Here is a 21,879-nt window from a genome sequence, read left to right as displayed (position 1 = left end):
CGCGTTATAGAAAACTACTTGGTTTCAAGCGGTGATTAGCTTATTGTTAATCAGTTTTTGTTTGTTTTACTTTGTTCTGGGGCTGCGCTCCGCCTTAAATCAATAAATTCCTATACATTTCTTATGTTTTATGACACAAAACATGTCTAATAATTTTTGCCCGAAATCTATGTCAAATTTATTTGGAACATAAACATATTGACATTCTAGTTACCACATAAATATCAGCTGATTTCTTTTAACTTTATTGTGAACCTTATCGTAACACAGACACAAGCCAGCAAAAGTTCATGCGAAATCCAACAAACCAGTTTAACAGAAGTTGATTATACCGGCAGTTTGACTGTCAATATGGACATCAAGTATCGTTCGGGTGATCCGAAATTTAAACTATTTACAGAAATGTAGTTTTTGGTATATTCACACATGCACGTAAACACAATTTTTCTTTTATGGAAAACGGCAAATGATTGATCACCAGTTCATAAGAATAAATCTTCGTTAGGTTTAGTTTTTCTGCAGCGGAATTGGTGTGATTTATGATACATCACAGTGTAATACATGTATGACAAGTAGAACCCCTAAATGTGATATTCGTGACATTTCAAACAGACATAAAAACACAAAAGGCTAATGGACGAAAGAGTAATGAGCAAGCGACATTGCAGCTATACACAACATTTTTTGTGTGTGGGAGGAGTGAGAGCGGTTCAATGGCAAAAAAAAAATTAAGATAGCATGAGTTTCATCAAAGTATTTTCTGCTGTCTCACACGTGATATTCTTTTTCCTTTTTTTTTTCTTCAATAATTCTTATTCCTCTCCATTGGTGGTTTCTTTGTCTCACTACGTTCATGCAAAATGAATTGGTCTTTGTGGCATCTTGTCTTGCATAATTGGCTCTTGATCAAGGGTTCACTCACCCCTTCCACACACCCCCCCCCCCTCCCTCACGCCCATAAGCATGTGATTTAAAAAAATATGATTTTCACCATTGCAGCGCTCGTGGTATTTGTATGAAGCATTGTACTAGTACACGAAAGGGGACGGAGACTTGCGGGTTGTACATCACATCCGACGGGTGAAATAGCAGGCTTGGGGATAATCTCCGGTCAGAGGTTGCATCGCCAGCCCGCTGAGGACGATGTGGATGAAGTGCCGAGTGATTGCAGCGAACTCATCCGTCTGGTCCTTTTGACCTCGAACCCACGACCCTGGAATTCCTCAAAATTGAAACTTGTTAGCAGGCGATGTCGTGCGCATTTCAGAGAGGTGAAGACCCAACTGATTTTCGAGCTCTAATTTGCAGTGTAAGAAAGACACTTGCTTCTCGGCATTTCGTATCCTATATTGGTTCTCCAAATGACTGTTGCGTGCATCAAACACATCGCACATCTAGTACAGACCCGTTCCGATGATCGACCTTGACATGGTTCGTCATCACAATCTAAACGATGAGAGTACCACATTGTGGTAACACCATCCTCGCCAAACAGACATTGGGAAAATACATATTTTAAGTCACTACTGACAAGTTTGACCTCAATTTTTTACAAGTAGCAATCGAGATGATGAGTAATCGCTTTCCCGTTTATACTTAAATTCTACAATCAAATTTAAGTTCACGCAAGAAGTCGGATTACAGTGGATAAGTGCCAGTATGGGATAATAATTTCAGTTATGACAGTTAGGGCGCTGACGTCCATGTTGCACGAGACCTCCGAGGCAACGCAGTCACCTCCCTGGTAGAAGCGAATGTCGCATTGCACTGGGTGTGTCGGTAACTCGTGTGTAGGGTCCTACATACTAGTCACTAACTTTTGGGTGGTAAAGAATGACATATTTATGATGTTATCTTTCAGCGAACGCCCTAGCCTTTATAATCAAAATATTGTTGTTTCGTCTCAAGGGGGGAGATGCCCTTTTATCCCTCCATGCACCGCGTGGATCTGCTGCCATGACTTTTCTCTTCTCTTTAAAAATACAAATCTTCAAAAAGTACATGTACTACTAGTAGTTGATAGAGCAAGTTGACGGCCAACGGAAAAATCAGTGGGTATTCACAGGTATAATTAAGCTCCCATTTACTATAGATTAGGAGCGTTTAAAAACGCTTTTTATACAGTAGAAAGAGACACGACTGCATACGGGCAGGTTCGAATGTCAGACTACACGGTACTAACAAAACACAGCAGGATGGAGAATCAAATATTCTAGTCATGGGTGTGATATTAAAACGGCAAGGAAAGGGCGTGACATGGAAGTATAGGAAACAGGATTGAACCGGAGGTCAAAGTCGAAAAAAAAAAGTTTGCTGTACTATATCTAATCGGACTGTCAGTATCTCTCCTTATACGTCAAAAAAAAGATGATACGATTTTCATTCTTGTCCCAATAGATACCGAAGGAAGAATAGAGTAGGCCTACTCTTTATATCGACGTCAACCATCAAACATTTATCATAGATTGATATGGTTTCCACTTGTATTGATGTATGAAGCTAAGAATGACTATAGTAGCCCCCTTAGATATCCCCTCCCCCATTACACACACAAAGATCACCATAACAGTTGAAGCAGAATTTTTCTTTTGTGCAAATGCAATACAATTATCATTATCAATCACTTTTATTATCATTTACATAACGTTGATATCCCAGGGGTAAATTCAAATAGCCTCGATGGTAACCATTAAGACACTCCATGGATACTTGCAGTGGAATTACGTTTCACGTTCAATCACATCAGATATTGATTCAATCTATACGTCATTTTAATAAAAAAAAACACGATATATTGTCATGCATTGCCAACATTTTACTATAAACAACTGATGCGTGAAACGATGTGACATGAGTCCAACGAAACTAATCAATAGAAAATATCCGAGTTTTTATTTTGATCTTTTTTGATGGAAAAGACCTTAATAAACGAAATCAGATTGAGGGACATTTCCAGATTTCATACCTAGTAGGCATTCCAACATGATGGCAGACACGTTTGTGTGATGCATCACTATTTAACGAACACACACTTAGTAGCTTCAGATTCGAAAAGTGAATTATTGAGGTCTCAATGTCCCTTACAAGTTACAAGAGAGGGCTGAAGGTTGGCGTAATGGAAAGGGAGGTAGAACGTGTAAATGTATCTCCTTTTTCCACTGTGATGGCACGGCACATCCAATGTGTGCATGTTTTGTTTACTTGTCTGTTTATCTTATACAAAGATAAGTCATTTAGGATAACGTGACGTTTACGGATCCATATCGCCTCATGGATCAATAACCCTTCTAGACGTATTTATACTTCATATCGCTGCAGAGGATTCAATCCCGCGAATAGGGAGCTTTAACTTTTAATATCGCAGAATTTGTGAAGCCAGTCACACATTATTTTCTTTTGTTTGGTTGTTGTTCCTGTTGTTTTTTCCTACTTCTCTCATCAGGGATATTAGTGAATTTGAGGGGGTTGAGGTGTAATACACCCGCGCGTTATGGTCTCAGAATTATGACCTCCACATCGAGTTAGCAAAATGGGGCCAACACTTCAGCAGGGGGTTTACTCAAGACAGAGTCATGTCGACTCGACAAAACTATGAATGCAACTGCTTGGTACCAAAGACTTGTGTTTATTCTTCATGACAGGACCTAATATCAGAATAAAATCATAATGGTTAAAATTAATATTGCACAAATTGTATTCCTTGTGATCGTCAGACCGACCTCATGAACATCGATTGTCGATTTTGTTAATAAACGGTGGAATACCAACGAGTAAACGACATGAGTAACACTGAATTTAAAGTCATCCCAGAGACGGTTTGTTTGGTCATGCAGATTTTCTTTTTCAACTAATGGATGTTGTGTCCTTCACGTCGATTAAATCTATCACGACATATGAAAGAGCACATAATTCTAACAGGAATTCAAAGTTTGTTGGTTAATATTTTTAAGGAAAATTGGGTTTGAAATGGCTGAGATATCCAAAATAAAGTGATTCTAATAAAAGGTGGGACCGACCATTTATTAGGATTACTTTGTTTTACTTTGTTTTTGGATATCTCAGCCATTTCAAAACCAATTTTCATCAAATATACTTTGAATTCCTCGTAGAATTGCATGCTCTTTAAGATTTCATGGAGTCGCAAAAAGTTAAAAGCTGAATCCTCACCTCAACTAATACTAATACCATCCCTTTATAAGAGCTACTTACAAACTGGAAAGGTAATTTGCAGAGTAGATGACATTTTGGAAGACATTTTTGCCGTGATGCGATCGTGTCATCGGGAATGGGGAAAATGGAATATTACATGTAGAGTTATTACAACTCTATCCGAAAGTCTCAAAGGGAACCCAATGAGAGGATATGAATTTTACCTCCCGATTTTCACCAAGTTGCAGCTTCTCGTCACCATTCACCGACTTTTATTATACTCGCTAAAACTCTGAAAAAAGACTGAAAATCGAGCAACAGAAGAGCATAAAATATACAAGCTAAGAGCGCCAAGTAGCCCTACTTGATTCATCTCTACTCAAGTGTATTTTGAGAGAACCCTTCGTGGTAGTTCTGATCCAAAGCGAAAACAGAGCTGCCATTCAGTACACCAACATGCATGTAGTTTCCTCGCCCTTACAAACACGCCATGCACACCGCGGGTAACTTCGCTTGTACAAAACTTGACAGCGTGCAACAAGTAGCAGGGCGTGTCAATGGAACATACCACTTCATCGGGGGGAGGGCAAAATACATGGGTAAAAGTTTTACAGAGGAAGAAGAGTCAACAACCCCTGTTTCGAGCAATGTGACAGACAATTCCCTCGTGGGTTGATCAGAACATTTAAATAACACAGTCCTCACATCAGATCTGCTAAATGTTGGCATATTCTGACATGAATGCGCTGACTACCGCCAACTTCGGTGGACGCGGTAGTGCGCTGGTAAAGTGTACATGGCGTGCTTGTACCTGGGGCAAAGTAGTATCGACCCGCGTGCTTACATCGATGGATAACATCCATTCTTCTTCAGTAACCGCGAAGAATGGATCGCTCACAAACTACCAAGACTATAATGGGACTGGGAAGAAAAAAAAAACAGTATTGCCATTCTATACAGCACAACCAAGGACAAAAATGGGCGCCATTGCTGCGCATTATGATATTAGGGTCACTAAACAAAATCCTTCGCAAAACTATTGATATCGGAAAGGCGCGAAAAAAAATTGTACCCTCGGGTTACGGTTATAAGTAGAATCCTTAAATGGTGAAGGGAGGAGGAGCACGCTCTTAACTCACCTATCACATACAACATATTAATGTTGTACAGACCTCACATTGCAATAAGCGCTTCAGACATACAGTATATCCAAAGAACCAACTTCATAGAAAGTTTTAGAGAGCAAAATTAGAAAATCTGATTGGAGAGCAAAGATGGAGAAAAAACATACCTAATCGTATAGAAGATGTCAGGGAGCCACGGCAGCACTGCATATTGGCGTCCAGGAGAGGGACTGCTCGAAAAATGATCTTATAGGAGTGAGCGTCACATCGCTAGGATGGGCTGGGCTAATCCGCCTCGTCGATCTTCGCCTCGTCGCCACATTCCTTCAAACTACTCGACTATACGCCACTCCGGACTTAATTACACAAAGCGCGCAAGTTTCCTTACCAGTAAAATCGACTTTTTTGTTGTGTGAAGCGGAGCGAGCCCACCCGAGCACCCCTGTGAATTGGGCACGTTAATTGTGTCGACTTTCTTTCGCGGACTTGGAGTGGCCCTCGCTGGCCACTCGTAGCGCAGCTCTCGCGATGCCACGCACATAAAACTTTTCTTGTGTCTTTTTATTTACATGACAATATAAGATATAAAATACACACAAAATGTGATAAACAAAGTAGAAGATGGCTTACCAGCATTTGCCCCCAAACCGAGGTTGCCGCCCACTCCGATTTTAGTGCTGTCTGGCGTTCCGATGTCCATGTCGACTTTCGGTGCCTCGGCTCCAACGCTGATTTTAGCGCCCCCTTCGTCACTGCGTCCTGCTTTGCGCTTACTCCGTCGACCCCGGCCTGATCGACGGAATGAGGCATTGAGGACGCGGTTGAAACTGAGGCGCCTCTTCTTCTTCACTGGCTCCCCCGCCGCCACATCGGCCTCAGCCGATGCCTCGACGCTTATGCTCGCCGAGGCAGAGGCCTTATTCCCCATGCTGTGCGGTTGGCTGTTCCAAACTTACAGCATGTAGAACTCTTGATGAGTGACTTCCCGAGTCGCCCTGGCGTCCAATGGTGGGTGAAGATGTGTTCGTGTGTCTGTCAGTGTCCTTGGCACTTTGTTGCAAATCGAGTGACTCTCGGTGGAAAAGTCGAGTGAGAGTGCGATCAGGACTGAGCGGGACTACCGCGAGTTTTCACAGCCCTCGTAGACCTGCCAATAGTGCGTAGAACAAACGAGAGAAGCGAGGTTAGTGCGGGGGAGAGGAAAACGGGCCAGAGCGAGCAAGGAGGGGCATCGCTAAGCCCACTGAGCAAGCCTGTGCGCACAAACAATAGGCATTCAAATCGTTTCGAGGGGGCTCCTTTCACAATGCACATTCAATAGAAAATGTATTGGTGCGAGGCAGGCGACCTCGCCAGAGTCAATTCAATCCCAGTTTGGCTAGCCAAACTCAAATACCGCTACAGCTAGATATCTTATATACGAGTAAAATGTTCTCAGTTCACTACACAAAAACATATCGCAACCACAAGCAAATTGCCATACTTCACACACCTTTATGCACATACGCATATTAGTGCATGTATACACTCGACAGTTCAAAACTTTTACAAACTTACCAAACTTCTGAAATCGTGAACATTTTGCTACTCAGTGTCTAGATTTTGATCATGCAGACAATCCATCCGACAATAGAGCGCGACAAAACGATTCACAAAACTCAACATCCCGGATCACAAGAGGAGCTTGAGCTGCATCCCACAGACACAGACGCGGAAGATCTCACACGTGAACCTCAACCTTTCTGGCAGACAAGGCGTTGGAGCTGCACTTCCTTGTGCAGCCAACATACAGACTAAGCAGAAATCAAACATTGAAGACAATGCAGCACGGAGAAACGGGGGGATAGATAGAGAGGAAGAAACACGGAGAGCTGCGATGACTAGCCTTTGTTTACACACTCCAACAATAGATCGACTCAATGCAGACGTATAAAACTTCACGACTTTAATGGCATTGCTAGACGTCCGTCAAACAAGCACCAACTAAAATGGAGTAAGGTGCATGTCGAACGAAAAAGAACCCAATGTGATCACTGCTTCCCTACCATATCCATATCAAACGTGTAGAAGTGTTAATTCGCACTGACGAGTGTAAAAACCTCTTCCGAGTATCTGAACATCTACAAAAGCCTATATCGAGGGATGTTACCATAGAAAATTGTCACCTCTTTCTCAGAGCTTTGTCTCCATGTAATACAATGTGGGTCTGCATTGCTCATTTGGGTAACTATAGTGACATGATTAATCAACAACCAAAGCTTGTTTAAGTTCCAAATTCTTTAAAACTCAACATGGCGAAGTCAATATCTGTTTTGGCCAGCGAGTCGATGCCGTTTCCATGACAACAGAATATGAGTAAGGCGTAGGGGAAAGAAAGAGAAGAGGCACAGGCACACGTGAAACAAGGATGAGCCCTCACAGCGGGACACCTCGAACATGTCTGCACGCTGTCTGGCGTCATGAATGCATGTGCCCCAAACAACTGCTCAAGATTACACACACAAACACACGAATCCACACACAAACACACACACCCACACACATTTAACAGCAGCGAGGCATGGACAAGCGTGACAAAACAACCCCACATACAGGAAACGCTCAATGTTACAAAAATTAGGTTGGGATAATGAGCCACGAATTAAAGTAGGGACCTGCCTCTTCATTCACTCCTTAGCTTATCATTATTTTCGGCTGATGAAAGTGTCGGAAAAATCTTCGAAAACGTCTATTGCCGCAAGCAATTGATCAATGGGGAATAAATCAGGAGAAAGTGAGCAGATTTACTGCTCACCCAAATTCAGATATTATGGAAAAGAATATATGTAAATAAAGTCAGAAAACGATTCATTGCGTGGCCATATTTCGGCCTCTAGGTATGACCGTTTTCGTCCTGTAGTTTGTGATTCTTTGCATGTCGCATATTTGCAAGGTAGTTTGCCAAATGGGATGACGTTTACACTAAAAAAAAAAGGGCGAAACGAAAAATGTGAAATTTGATAAAATAATCAAGCCTATCACTTATTAAGCAGACTTGTTTGGTACTTTGGTACTGGTTTGGTACATGCTTTTTTAAGTGGTTATATAAATAAAAAAACAACAACAACAACAAACCAATGACAAGCTGGGGTTATGATAATGTAATTCATATCATAGATGTGCTCTAAAACTTGTTTCACATCTGTTTTTTCCCCCAACAGACAATGAAAAGAGAACCACGGTCAGACACGGTGTGCATTATGAAGTCCGCACTAATGAAAAGACAACAAACTAAAGTAAATAATTAATGCAGTTGTCCCTTGCTTAGTCTGTGTATTTCTGTGAGATGACCTGTAGCGGAGGGGCGTGTCCTGAATCAATGACTTCCTTGGTGTTGAATGTGTTTCATCATGACCGTACATGTGTTTTCACATTTCTACATTAAGATGCTGTGTGAGAGGAGGGCTATGTATGAGGAGAAAGAAAAGGGGCCTCTTGTGTTGTGTTTACAATCGTTGTCACCTATATAATTTTCAAACAAGATCTCGACTCTCAAACAGGATTTCATCCGAGATCGCGACCGAGCAAACAGAACCACACAAGACAAACATTTGCTCAGCCTGTTCTCTCAATCCCCAGGACAAACATGCAAAAAGAAAGAACAAAAATCATGACAGTGCTCTCATCTCTTTCAGACGGCATCAGTTTTTAGAATGACAGAACATTCGACAAGTGCATATCAAACATCTTCATTCCCATATTCTCAAAGATTGGCCTAATTGATAGCAAATTATTTCACATCGTTCATTAACCCAACCAGAGATCCTGATGCTCTCGTACTTATGACTTTGCAGCGAAATGCGAAATAATTCTTTCCCTCTCTCCCTCACACACACACACACACACACTTACACACACAAACAAACAAACAAACAAACAAGAAGATGAGGCTGACAACCTTGTATCATGTTTTACACAGCAATTTGACGGTTCTCGTTTGAACGTTGATAGTTTGCACATCATGCAATGCATCATCTCTGCATGGGCTTGGGACTGATTCATGTAGTCCGTGCCAGGTATCACTTGTTATGACGCTCTGATGCCACATTAACTGTATTTCCTTCTCCTTTCAGAGTCCGTCGTAACGTGAGTTGAGAATGAGAATACATCTTCCTCCAACTCCATTCCCCATTCATCTCTCTCTCTCTTTCCCTCTGTCTGTCTGTCTGTCTGTTTCTCTCCCTCTCTCCCTCTTGGGAGCAAAGGTCATATCTTTTCAACCTCCAGCTTTATGAGTTCGTGATGTATGTTTACTTCTCCTCGCGCACAAACCAACCCCAATGAAGATGTGTGAGACCACGAACGTGGGCTAGATGGCGTAGGCGTGAAATGTAACCATAATTACCATTCATACCACAAAAAGTAATGGTAATGTATGTAGTTTGTGGGTACAGGGAGCAGCAATCCGAACCGATGTTAAATGCAGTTTTGTGCCAATCACACTCGCGGTGGTGCAAACCTCCTTCATGATGCAACAATTGCAAGAAAGAGGAGGACACCAGCCATCCTTCCCCTTGGCCACCACTCCAGCTATATTTCACCAACACCAAGAACGTGTTAAAGCAGGCTACATCTTCAGATTGTGGAGCTACTAGCAGTTCCATGTTCGGATCAACTGGGTAGTCCAGTTTGGAAAGGTATATTACGTAACTCATGTAACTCAACGGTCACTCATATAACGTACCTACTTTTAGCATTATCGGCAACACCAGTGACAAGGTGACTCGTGAGTGACGCAAAAGAGCAAGTACGAAGAAAGTTTTTTTTTTCTAAAGTGAAAGCCAATAAATATGCGATGAAAGTAGAAGGCACGATAACAAACTCTCCTTAAAGTGAAACAGATGACAAAAAGAGCATTCTACCAAACAAAACAACAAAATGTTTACAAGAAAACATCAGGAGAGATCATTTATGGAGACATCATAATGAGGATACACGACAGAGAAAATGAAGAGTTTTCCAAGTATAGGAACCCGATGAGCATAATGAAGAGGATGCCGCCCTCAGAACTACGGAGGTACGTAAATCGATGTTGTAAGCATTTTGATAGAGGTTGGTCACTTTGGTTTAGTGTGGGTACAAACTTGTTTCAGTGGGGTTTGTCCATATCTCGCTTCATTGTATTATCGAGAAAAAAAAATCGACATGATGATAGTAATCTGTGTAGGAGTGCATCCTACATGTCTAGCGGGAGATAGGAAATTTAGTCGAGATGTCTGACACTTCAATAGTCATCTTATTCTTGGAGTCACCATCTTATACCAATGCAAGTTACATGAATCTTCTGCAGACCAGTGAACACACGCCGAAAAGCCCTGCATACTTTTGCGGTGACGTATATTCTATGCCACATGTTAGCATGGGCTGATCGTTTTTATGCCCTACAGCAGTTGATAACGGCCATGGAAAAGTTGATGTCATTAGCTGAATGGATGTTATCGAAAAAATGTTATGTCGGTGAAATGTATCTATTTTGCCAACCGCAGCGTTTGGATATAGTGTGTCCTTTAAAGCATTATGTGTCAGAAGAGAGTGATTTGTGCGTAAATCCACCTAATCGGTGGGACGTGCGGACTCAACCCACATCCAACGTGTATCATGTGAAAACAGATACACAAACTCCACAACATACTCCTTTCGATTTACACTTAACAGCCCTGCACACACTGCAAATAGTGACGTAGCCCCTCAGCACGAATGCAACTACTAGTACTCGACGGAGTTTATATCTTCAAAGGTGATATATGAACAGTTACATTTCCTGTTCACATTTTTTTGGTTTCATTTTCATTTCGTCAAAGCAAAGTGATCTCCACCATAGTGTTGTAAAACGGAGAGCAGGGATACCTTAAAGAAACGAGTAGGAGCCTACCCCTCAGTCGGTGCACTTTCACCCCGCCACGCCCGAAGCCACATGCCTCAGAATTATTGCATTTCACAACTAGGCTGTAGATTCGTGTGTACTTTCCTCACGATATTATATTGAATTTAGTTGCGTGGATGCCTTTTTTTCGACGCGGAAGTTTCAGAAACTATGGCAAAGATACGATCATTTAGAAATGACGTCGTTGTCACCACAAAGCTCAGTGGCAGTAATACAATACACTTTAGATGTATCGTGATACGGTTCCCTTTCATCAGCGCAATCAGAAAATTTGTTGTTCATCGCCCGTGACGATCCGCTTTAACAAATCTGACCACATGCATGTAAGCTACTGTCATATAGAGGATGTAACATACTATCATTTATGTCATCACAAAGGTTATCCTAAAACTGTGGCCTATTCAGCGCCCACACACGCGTACGCATAGCATACACACATATAGACAATAGACCCACACAAAGACTGGCATTGTACAATTATTCAATGACATTCAAGACTCATCAGGGTGCCGACTTTGTGCTGAATTTGCTTCCGGATGACTGACAATACCCTTGTCTCCCGCAAGAACGACGAAAAACAACATCAACTTTTGAACTTTACCAAACATTTCTGCCTACATGCATCCGCGAAATAACTTCGTTTCCCAGACAGACCTGCACGTATTCCAAAGGTAAGGATAAGTGTCTACTCTTCAAACTCGCTGCCATGTCGTCGACAGTATCAGATTATGTTATCATTACCATTTTTTTGCCTTTAGTACCCTCTTGGACAATACAAATATGTAACGCCATTCAGTGTAAATTCAGAGATCTTCATTATCATGAACTCTGCGATGTTTGCACAATATTTTGCCACGACAAATATTTGTACTTTTTTGGCTTCTTGTTTGATGACTTTAGAAAAAGAAAACACATACCATACACGCCCTGTCTCTAAGTTCGAGTCCTTTTCTTTTTCTTCATCTATTCACACCATTATAAAAAATGCATTTCATTATGGGATAACGGAAGTGTTGGTCAAACAACAAATTTTCCTTTGCTTGTTCAAAATATACTGCAGACTCTCGTACTAAGGGGTTTAGAAATGTGACGCACCAAAACGCCGACAGGCCTGCGAGAGGTGATGGGTTTCTTGACTTGTCGTTTCGCTGATCATTTATCAATTTATATTTAATCACAATTATTCAGGATAGACCCAGAGATAATAGATCATCATCTGTTGTGGAATTCTATCCTCGCGAGTATGCTTGAGAGAGAAAGGAAACGGAAGAGGAGGAGGAGGAGGAGGAGGAGGTTAGGAGAGAAAAAGTGGTAGGTGTTGAGATGTACCTGAATATCAGCCGTTTCCATGTCATTTGACAGAGGCTGGGCGTGTCCGTGTGTTATAGCTGTTCCCGAGTTGCCGAGTTTAGTGCGAATACCTCGGTATGGGCCTACTACTGAACGAGCATGAGGTTGACCGTGGGCCGACTAAGCTCACACTGAGCACAATTTTCAGGGGTCAACTATTCCTCTTTTTCTCTCAGTTCGAAAGAAACAACTGTCACAAGACATCAAAATACTCGAAAAGAAGCAGCACAACCAGGAATGTAGAATGTATTCTCTTTTCCTCGGGTCGTATGATACTTCTACCCGTCAGGCCGTTCCAAGATGACCCGAGCACGTATTGTATTTGCTCGGCTGTGAAAATTTACATCATGCCACACAAATAAAGTTTGTCACTTCCTCCGGCACGCTGCCAAATCGAGGAAAATAGCAGTTCTTTCGATTTCAGTGAAATATTGCGTCTTGTCTTCTACACATAGGCATGTACAGATACCAACTTTCAGATTATGAGCAGTGATTGCTTCGAATCCGTTGCTAGCAGAACTTCGGGAGTGCAATGATTCGAGACCAATGCGCGAAGACCTCTCAGAAGTTGTGACCGCCTCAGCTGTAAGACCATTCCACAGACCAACAATAATGGAGGTGGGAGTTGATTCATGATTTCTGTCTCATGTAGACCTTGCATGATAACACTGGAGGAAAGAAACCATTGCTGGCATCACATAACCACAAAAGACTCAAGTATAGACGGACAAACAACATGCTACATAATACCGGGAATACTGTGCACATCAAGAAATAGTGTCTGTATGTCCCTGGAGCACATTTACAAGCACTCAAAGGGTCCTTTGCGAATTGTCCGTGCTCTTAGAAAATCGCCCTTCGTGTTGTCTCTTCTCAGACGAAAAATGCCCTTCAGATTTGGATTAACGATAGCCAAAGAATACTGGCAGAAAGTTTTGAAAGCTTTCCCCTCCTCTTTTCACTCCTTGAAGACCTACGTCGGGGCACGGAACGCCGCTTCCTGAAGGTTAACATCGCACACAGCCAGTCAGATCATCTTCACGAGGCCATAAGAAACCGCAGTTGTTGTTTTTATCATTATTTGCATTGCATAACGATGATGTTTATGAGGAACCAGAGGGCACGAGATACGAATTAAAGAGATAGTTAAGCCGAGCAAGACTAGGGGACCCGCTAATGGCCCACGATCAGAGCACCGATTGCAGCTTGCCCCTGCTAGCGCTCTTTTCTAGTCCATATCTTGTGTCTGACAGAAGTACTCTCGTATGATCTTTCCCCTCAGGACACTCTTCATTGAATATACTAATCAACGGTACATGGAACCCATCACCCGCACACTGCAGTATGTCCTTACATATCCGAGACACACGTTCTTCTGCTTTATAACCCGTGCTTTAGACTCTAAATCATAATCATACCATTACTCAACACCATATTATTGAATTTCATTACTTTTCTTCCTGAAAATTTCTTCCAATCCTATTCTACAAAGACAAACCCATTTGAATACTCGTAATTCCAATTAGCGTGTTATTTGCCGAAGGGAAAGAAAAAGTGGAACAAATATTGATTTTCCTCCCTTGACATATGTTGCATGTGGCGAGCGTTCATATTTCACTCAACAGCACAGTCTCAAATCGAAATAAAATCATGTCTGTATACCTATTCTTCGGGTATACATCAGGCACGATTTGGAGTAGGATTCAGGTGCGATCAAACGACAACATCGTCTCTGTTGACATACAAGGTTTCGTCTGTCTCCAAAATACAAACCAATGGAAATGAATAGCGAGTGCAGACGAAGGACGATTCCACGCCCATGTGACAAGAAAAAAGGATCGGAGAGAAAAAAAAAAAAGAGAAGAAAAAGAACTTGTTCAAAGAGAGAGAAGACAGACGGGGAAAGTCGGCGAAAGAGACATTACTAAGACTTCGAGAACGGGAAAGCAGTCGTGTGGAAGGGAAGTCAGAAGGGAAAAATGCAGAAAGCTGGAGATGGTTGAAAATGGCAGTGGTAAAAAATTACAATGCTCACATCACATCATGTAAATCCAACGAATAAAGAGTTGAATTTCCCACTTGTGGACAGAACGTAATACTATTCTTCGACGACATCAATAAAATATCAAACACTGCCATTATGTAGGCCTACAATGATGTCGACACTCACATCATATTCATGACCTTTTCAGCCGTGGATCTTACGAAGACGGCCATTGCCACGGAAAGTAGAAAGCAGGGCACTTTAATCGGCTTGTGTTGAAGGGAAGATGAAGGACTCTGTTACGTTTCTTTAAGCGATGTCAGTAAAGGTTGTAATACTGAGGAAAACAGCAAAATCAATACTCGCATATAGAGTAAACAATAGCACAGCTGAGGAGAAGGTTGAACAGGTCAATGACCGCCGGGGTTCTACCTCTAACACGACTGTATATCCTGGCATGTCTTTTTGTTAGTGAATACGAATTATTCTGTGATAATAATCATTGTCAACCAGTTATCATATATAAAAGCTCGTATTTGCAAAGCGCACGATTTTCATCCATTTACTTAAAACTCTGTTTCAACAGGTTTATTGTTGCAGTTACAATGACAATAGCTGGGAAAAAAACACACAAAAAAAAGCTCAACACTAATCTGTTGCGATGCAAACTGTAGTCATGTAACAATGATATTGTCAACCGCTCTATGAAATGAGCCTGTAGTCTACACTATTCCATGGGCACAAGACAAAGCGAGAGAAACACTTGTTAGGGGACGCTTCCTGGGTACTTCTTGAACAGACTAGGAAGATAATCGAGTTTATCGTGGTGATCATCATAATTTGATAATGGCTGTCCTAACAGCTTTTCCTTATTTGTCCATTTCAACAAGGACAGCAGGTTGACGTGGATCATGTAACCCACCCGTTATACAACATTGAGCCCAAATGTATAATTATCCCTTCGGGCTCATCGTGCAACAATTAGGTCATAATAAGCTACATGCGAATTACAGACGCTCCATGAAATGCCGTAAAAAAATGTTGCGTGCTGCTCTGTTTGTTGACGTTTTACAAATGTGAGGGATAATTTTGTCAATTTCAAGTGTAGAGGCACTCTGTTTTGATAATCGACGAACACGTCGGCAAGCTTCCAAATTAAAGAAACACACCCTCTTTACATTCATTTCAATCTCCTTCGACTCAATAGTGGATCGTCTGGCGGTATATGTGCAAATGGCCGCTATAATTTAAGTTCGTGGTAACGTGAATCTCAACAAAGGAACTGTACATGGCGATTGCAATTGTGACTGACTCTGACATGAAAGCACTGTCAAGGTCCAATCAAGGGTGAATCGGGAGGCGAAGATCAAATAAAATTCAGTCATGGGTGATAGACAGAAAGTGTGGGTATAGAATCGAAGCTATTGGTATGAGATTTACCCGTTAGGCTCGGTGGAGCGGTCTTGGGAAGAGAAGATCGACTTTGGCTTCGCTTACAAACAGTATTTTAAGCTTGTTAAATACACCGTGACAGTGGGATCGGCCTTCCCAAAGAATTAATTGATCATTTCGTACCTTTCTCAGAATGCATTGGACCTTCCCTCTTTCCTGGAGCGAAGTTCTGCTCAGTTGAACTTTTAAAGAGCAACGTTTACAAGTCTTGGTAGTAATGAATAGAATAAATCTAATATAAGCATATTACTTGGAGATTCATCTAAAGTGGGTATAAAACAAGAAAGTTATGAAATTAAAGAGTTTTACGTGTTTTCACGAGACAATCAATGTTGGTCACAAACCACATAATTCATGCATATTACATGAAGTAACAATATCATCACTTCACAAGTCGCCAGTCTGGAGAAAAATATAAAGTTCCTTCGTTTATGAAAAAAAAAAATACATATATATCCCTTCGCATTAAATTATTATTGTAATAATGATATTAAGATAGGGACGGATTGCAGCTGTTAGATTATCGACGAAAATATGCTTTTTAAAATTTTTTTGAAGCAATGGGAGAGTTTGGAGGTGATGGCATTATGCACTTCATTCAATTTCATTAAGCCGTTGCAATCAATATCACTGTTAGTTAGTCAGTCAAGACATGCAAAACTACAACATAAAAAAAACGTATACATGCACACTTCTGATAAAACCACAACTATTTTCTTCATTCTGTTTAATAAAGTCAATTTTAAACTAGGGGGCACTGCACTTTCCTTGCGTGTATATACGTATGTCTTGTATAATAATTAGATTATGCGCGTGTAGGAGTACCACAGAAAAGCTCACGTTATTTGCTTTACATCTATTTGTATCATCTATTTGTATCATCAGGGTGTGCTGTTGTTATCTATTTGACCAATCAAACTCTAAAGAAGAATAGTTAGATAATTAAAATGATTTCACCACTTCATAGGAGTTTGTTCTGGCTGAAAATATTCACAGAAAGACATGTTGTGGTGTGTAAAATTAAGAGGGGGTGTGAAGAGTGGGCGTGGTTGCCGATCATTTTCACTTTGACTACATAGGCTCATAGGCTGGTGATGTTCATTGAGGATATATCAGTGTAAGAAATCTTTGCTACAGAGTCTAACTTCTTACCAGCCATTCCAGCAAGACTATTGTCCACATTCAGACTGAGAATCACCTTTTACATTGCTTGATTTGAGAATGAGAATGAGAAAACTAGACGTCCTTTCCTTTAATACCTAGATCCTTTTATTTGCCTGTGCACTGATTGTTTGGGAGACCAAAAGGAGTGCTGGCTAGGCCACCATCTTATACTTTGTCGACGTGGTGCCGCTCCCTGCCAACTTTATCATTCCTTTGAATTCTGGTGGATAAACATTAATGCGTTCTCTGGAGGTCCAAGTCTGTTTGCCATACAATTCAGCGTGCCGTGCCTGGATGTCCGTTTAATCACATAAATTTTGTTGCTATTTTTTTTTTTAGCTTAGGCTTAACAGAAGCTCTAGATAGCGACAAAGGAGGGTGTGAAGTTTCATTTTCAGATGTGGTGTCTTGATTTTGATATCGATGTTTTTCATCAGTAATCCTCGTGCTATATCGAGACTCGGCATATCACTGCTTGTGCGATGGGACAATAATCTTTACCGGAGCTATAACGAAGGGGGACATGGAGAGAGCACGAAGTGGCATTGTCTGTTTTTACTTTTATGTCGTTGATATAGCTGTGATCAAAACGCTTAGAGCGGGTTGATTTCAATTCTCAGCACACAATGAATCAAAGGTATGACGGAGAGATGGTGATCTAGACACAATATTTAGCAGGCAACCTATAACAATGCTGACATTCCGTGGGATACGGTTTCCAAAAACAACTGCTACTGTTGCCCTTATTGAGTGATAATACCCATTTTATAACGACTTCCTCCATTGACGAATACACTGAGGAAGGACTCAAATTGGTTTGGCCTTCCACTTTTTTTTTCTTTTCTTTTTTTTTTTTTTTTTTTTTTTTTGGGGGGGGGGGTTGGCTAATTTCGATGGAGAAGTGTCATTGCCCTACATAATTTCCATTATTTTGAAAGAACTACCCTACACCACGAACAAATTTAGCAAGTCATCAACAAGTCTTCAGCAAGTGTTTTCTTTTCTGTTCATATTGTTTTGTTTCGTTTTTTATTTAATTTACCAGTCTAGAAGATGAAGATTATCCTGGGAAAATTACGTAATCGTTCATTCAGATTCAGTTTTGTTCTTTCGAAATTTTGTGCTTGAAACTTTTTCACTTAAGCCTTAGAAACAACAAAGACAATCCTAATAATGAGTAAAATAAACGTTAATGAGGACTTCCGTCAGTGAAAGAAGTCAAATGTCGTACTAACTCAACCGTTACCCATCTGTATTGAACTCATACCTCGACAGTAGACTCTATTCATTTGTGGTGAAGAGGTGATGAATGTGTGTGTGTGTGTGTGTGTGTGTTGTGTGTGTGCGCGCGCGTCTTCAGTGTTCTTCTCTCGGCTTGTTATTTCATTTACTACATGGTATATAGTTGCCCTTCGTTTGCGGTATTGCTCGTCTGTGTATCTTGTCATGGGGGTTGATTTCAATAAGACGACGACACGAGAAACAGCATTTATCGTCCCTTTACATATTTCGTTTTTTCCTCTCTCTCTCTCTGTCTCTTCTGCCTTCTTGACGTATACGCATAAGCAGGATACGTAACACACTACTTAACTGAGTATAATAGTATGAGTCTATGCAAAATCAAAGACTTCAAAACTTTTCTCCAAACACAACAGACATACATAATTATATAGATTCTATAAAATACATGAAGTGTGATTCGTTGATTTAATATAGTCAGGGAGGTGGAGGAGAGAGGGGTAGACACGAACTGTGCGCCATGGAAAGCATTGCTTCGAATGCGTGTGACAGGCTCCAGGTAGTGACAGACATATCGTCCATTTGTCACCTACGCCTTTCAAAAAGGTGATGTTCGTCACAAAGTCACGTTCGCTTAATACACACTCCACCACACCTTTCACAGAGTATTTCCTTGTCTTCTCACACACCCCAGTCAACATTGAGCGAGGATTGAAACATGTATCGGTTATAACACGAATGCTACTGACACGATATCGCCCAACAAGGGCAACTTACCTACATAATGCATTTTGTACCACGCCTCCATGTTTATAGTCAAGCTGGAACTGTATCAAGTTAGTTGGCCATATCCCACTGAAATACATACACATGCCTATTATGCCTAGCACTGTTTGGGATTCAACGAACGTCAAGCCTGTCATTTCACGTAAAGAATGAATAAAGAATGCCTTTTGAATGTTTCATCCATCTCACACAAGATGGTGCGCCACATCAGATTCTGACTGTATGTTGCAATGTTGTATGGTATTACTACCTATTTTTGACCAGACACTAGCATCAGGGATCTCTACCAAACAGTGACTTCAACAACGTTAAATGTCTTACTACCTTATATAGAGATCAAATGCAAAAGACATACCTTTCAAATAGGCAGCAGCCCCAAGATTCTGAACTCTCTTGGCAATGTTTGCGCCACTGTTTCCTAATTTTTACCGATCAGCTGACGAGTTACACGCGACTCTGCCGAAGCCAGCATATGCTCCTCTACACTAATTGCAATGGGCGCTCTGCGTATGCGCCAGTGCTGTGCGGGAGGAACACCAGATCCTGCGTAGGCTCAACTGACGGGTCTGACAGCTCTATTCACATTCAGTCAGCCAGATCCCTGAACTACTCCAGTAAAATATAAACTTATATAAAAACAACATCAACTAAAGAAAACCGCGAGTGGGAGAAAGGAGAGAGGGAGGGGGTAGAGAGCAAAAGAGAACAAACCACACACCTTACTCAACTCCGGTAGTATTTTCTTTCACTGCTACGCTTCAGGTCTCCAAATCAAAGACGCAGATATTCGTGGTATCCCGTGCAGGAGATAATCTGCATGTTCCCTTCTTTTGGATGGACCTCTTGGTCCCCTAAAACTACACCCAACCAAACTTTTAATCCCTTTCTTCCCTTTAGACATCTATCTAGAGCAAGTAATGCGATCCAAAAGCCTGCATACTTTTGGCCCCTAATATCCACATTCTACGCATTCTTCGCACTTGCCACTTTAAAAAGAAAGAAACTTTCAACAGACAGAAAGTGGGGAAGAAAGACTCAACGCAGTTAAACTGTCTTTGACTTTGTCCATGAAGCAAAGATTTTTTGCTTGTTAGTTGGAAACGAAGTTTGTGGTTCCCCGTGTTGCGTCTTTTCATTATTATTTTTTTTTTTTGGCTTCATATATCTGCTTTTGTGATACTTTTTCCCGTTCCAGTAGGTAAAGGGAAATCTGTAGATAAAGAGCCTAATGTGGCGTAGGTGACTTTGGTTTTCAGCCAGTGACCGCAAAGGTGGTGTCGTCATGAGCAACCTCCTGGAGTCAAACAGTTTGGTTGTCGAGAAAGACAGCTATGGTCCAGTTGGCTCTTGTCATGCTTGTGGTGTAACACACACTTTATCTGTTGCTTATACTGTACGTGTGTGTTTGTAAATGCTGCTACTTGTCAACACAAACAAACAACACGCACACTCACTGTAGACAAAAAAAAAAATCATGTTTGCATCGTTTGGCATGACCAAATCATACGAAAATGCTTCCACACACGATCGTGCGGGATATAGCTAGCTCTTTCATCATACGAATTCGTTTTCATGATTGTGAAATACTAGAACCACACATGGCCTAACCTTGATAATCCGTTGAAACTTTTTCGAAGCTCTATAGGGTTCAAGGGACCCGTTTCAATTCATCTCAGTTCGAAAACAAAGAAAATAATGAGTTACTTACGGAAATTTTTAACCGTCGTCATGTCCCAGTCGTCGTTCAAAATAAATCAAATTCCACAAATACCAATTACGCAATTTCCCCTCACATCCACACACATTCTCCAATTTGGCATGACATTATCACGTTTGATAAATCCATGGGTGTGTTTGTCAAAACTCTTCTAAACTCCCAGCACGAACAACATTCCTTCCATTGCTTTTGTATTTCGATACCAGTAAGAATGATGACAATCACATGACTGCCGATATGCTCCGACATTACTTTATCGGCGTGGTTTCAGATTTCGCTTTGTTTCTATTTCTGAATATAAAAGTAATGTTCTGCCGACTGAAAATGGCACCGACAGTAATAACATAACATTATATTCATTATACTGTATCATTCAAAAAGGTTGGTATAATGCCTATGACAGAATTTGCGTGCACGCACTGTTCAAGAGTTGCCCACTCATGCGTTATCTTAGAACGCAGAAAGGGTGTTGTTTGAAGAAGTCATGTTAGAATATAGGTCAGGACACGAGGTCAAGGAGACTACATGAATGTCCAACCGATCTTGATGCTGATAAATTCAGACCTAAAAAATAACAATAATAACTGTGCTTGAGGTAATTCTGTACGACTTTCTGGTTACCAACGTTTTCTGAGTGAGGTGACAATGTTTACAAGCATACAGATGTATTACTAGAAATATTACATTCATTCGTAAATATGTTTTGTATGACTTGTATTTCTTACAAATGAATTGTTATACAGGTGCACGATATAATTTGTCAAATGTTAACTTCTTATCATGTATTACCTTTCATTGGATAGATGTAAAATACGATTGAATTGAAATGAACTGAACTGAATAGACTTGTGAAAACAGAATGTCGTCCCTGTACTTAATTCACCACAACACCGTAAGTTACACGTGTAGTGTGATCAATGGTATGGATTAGTGAGACAAACGAAGTCAACCAGCGTCATTTTGGACTACAGCGGACCAACAGCTCACATAC

General features: G+C 41.0%; 1 protein-coding gene across 1 annotated transcript in view; it reads right to left on the bottom strand.

The window, feature by feature from the left end:
• Positions 1-21,879, bottom strand: part of LOC139728607 (uncharacterized) — a 126,992-nt gene that overhangs the window by 39,435 nt on the left and 65,678 nt on the right. Inside the window, 1 exon segment of the mRNA XM_071639549.1 lies at positions 5,904-6,420. Within this exon segment, the coding sequence (XP_071495650.1) occupies positions 5,904-6,201 (298 nt within the window). The 5' untranslated portion in view covers positions 6,202-6,420.

Source organism: Diadema antillarum, unplaced genomic scaffold (assembly GCF_040938485.1).
Source record: "Diadema antillarum isolate AM-2024a unplaced genomic scaffold, OU_Dant_1.0 seq00000187_RagTag, whole genome shotgun sequence".
Classification (NCBI taxonomy): Eukaryota; Metazoa; Echinodermata; class Echinoidea; order Diadematoida; family Diadematidae; genus Diadema; species Diadema antillarum.
The sequence above is the reverse complement of the archived record's forward strand: the minus strand, read 5'-3'. Positions and strand labels throughout refer to the sequence as shown.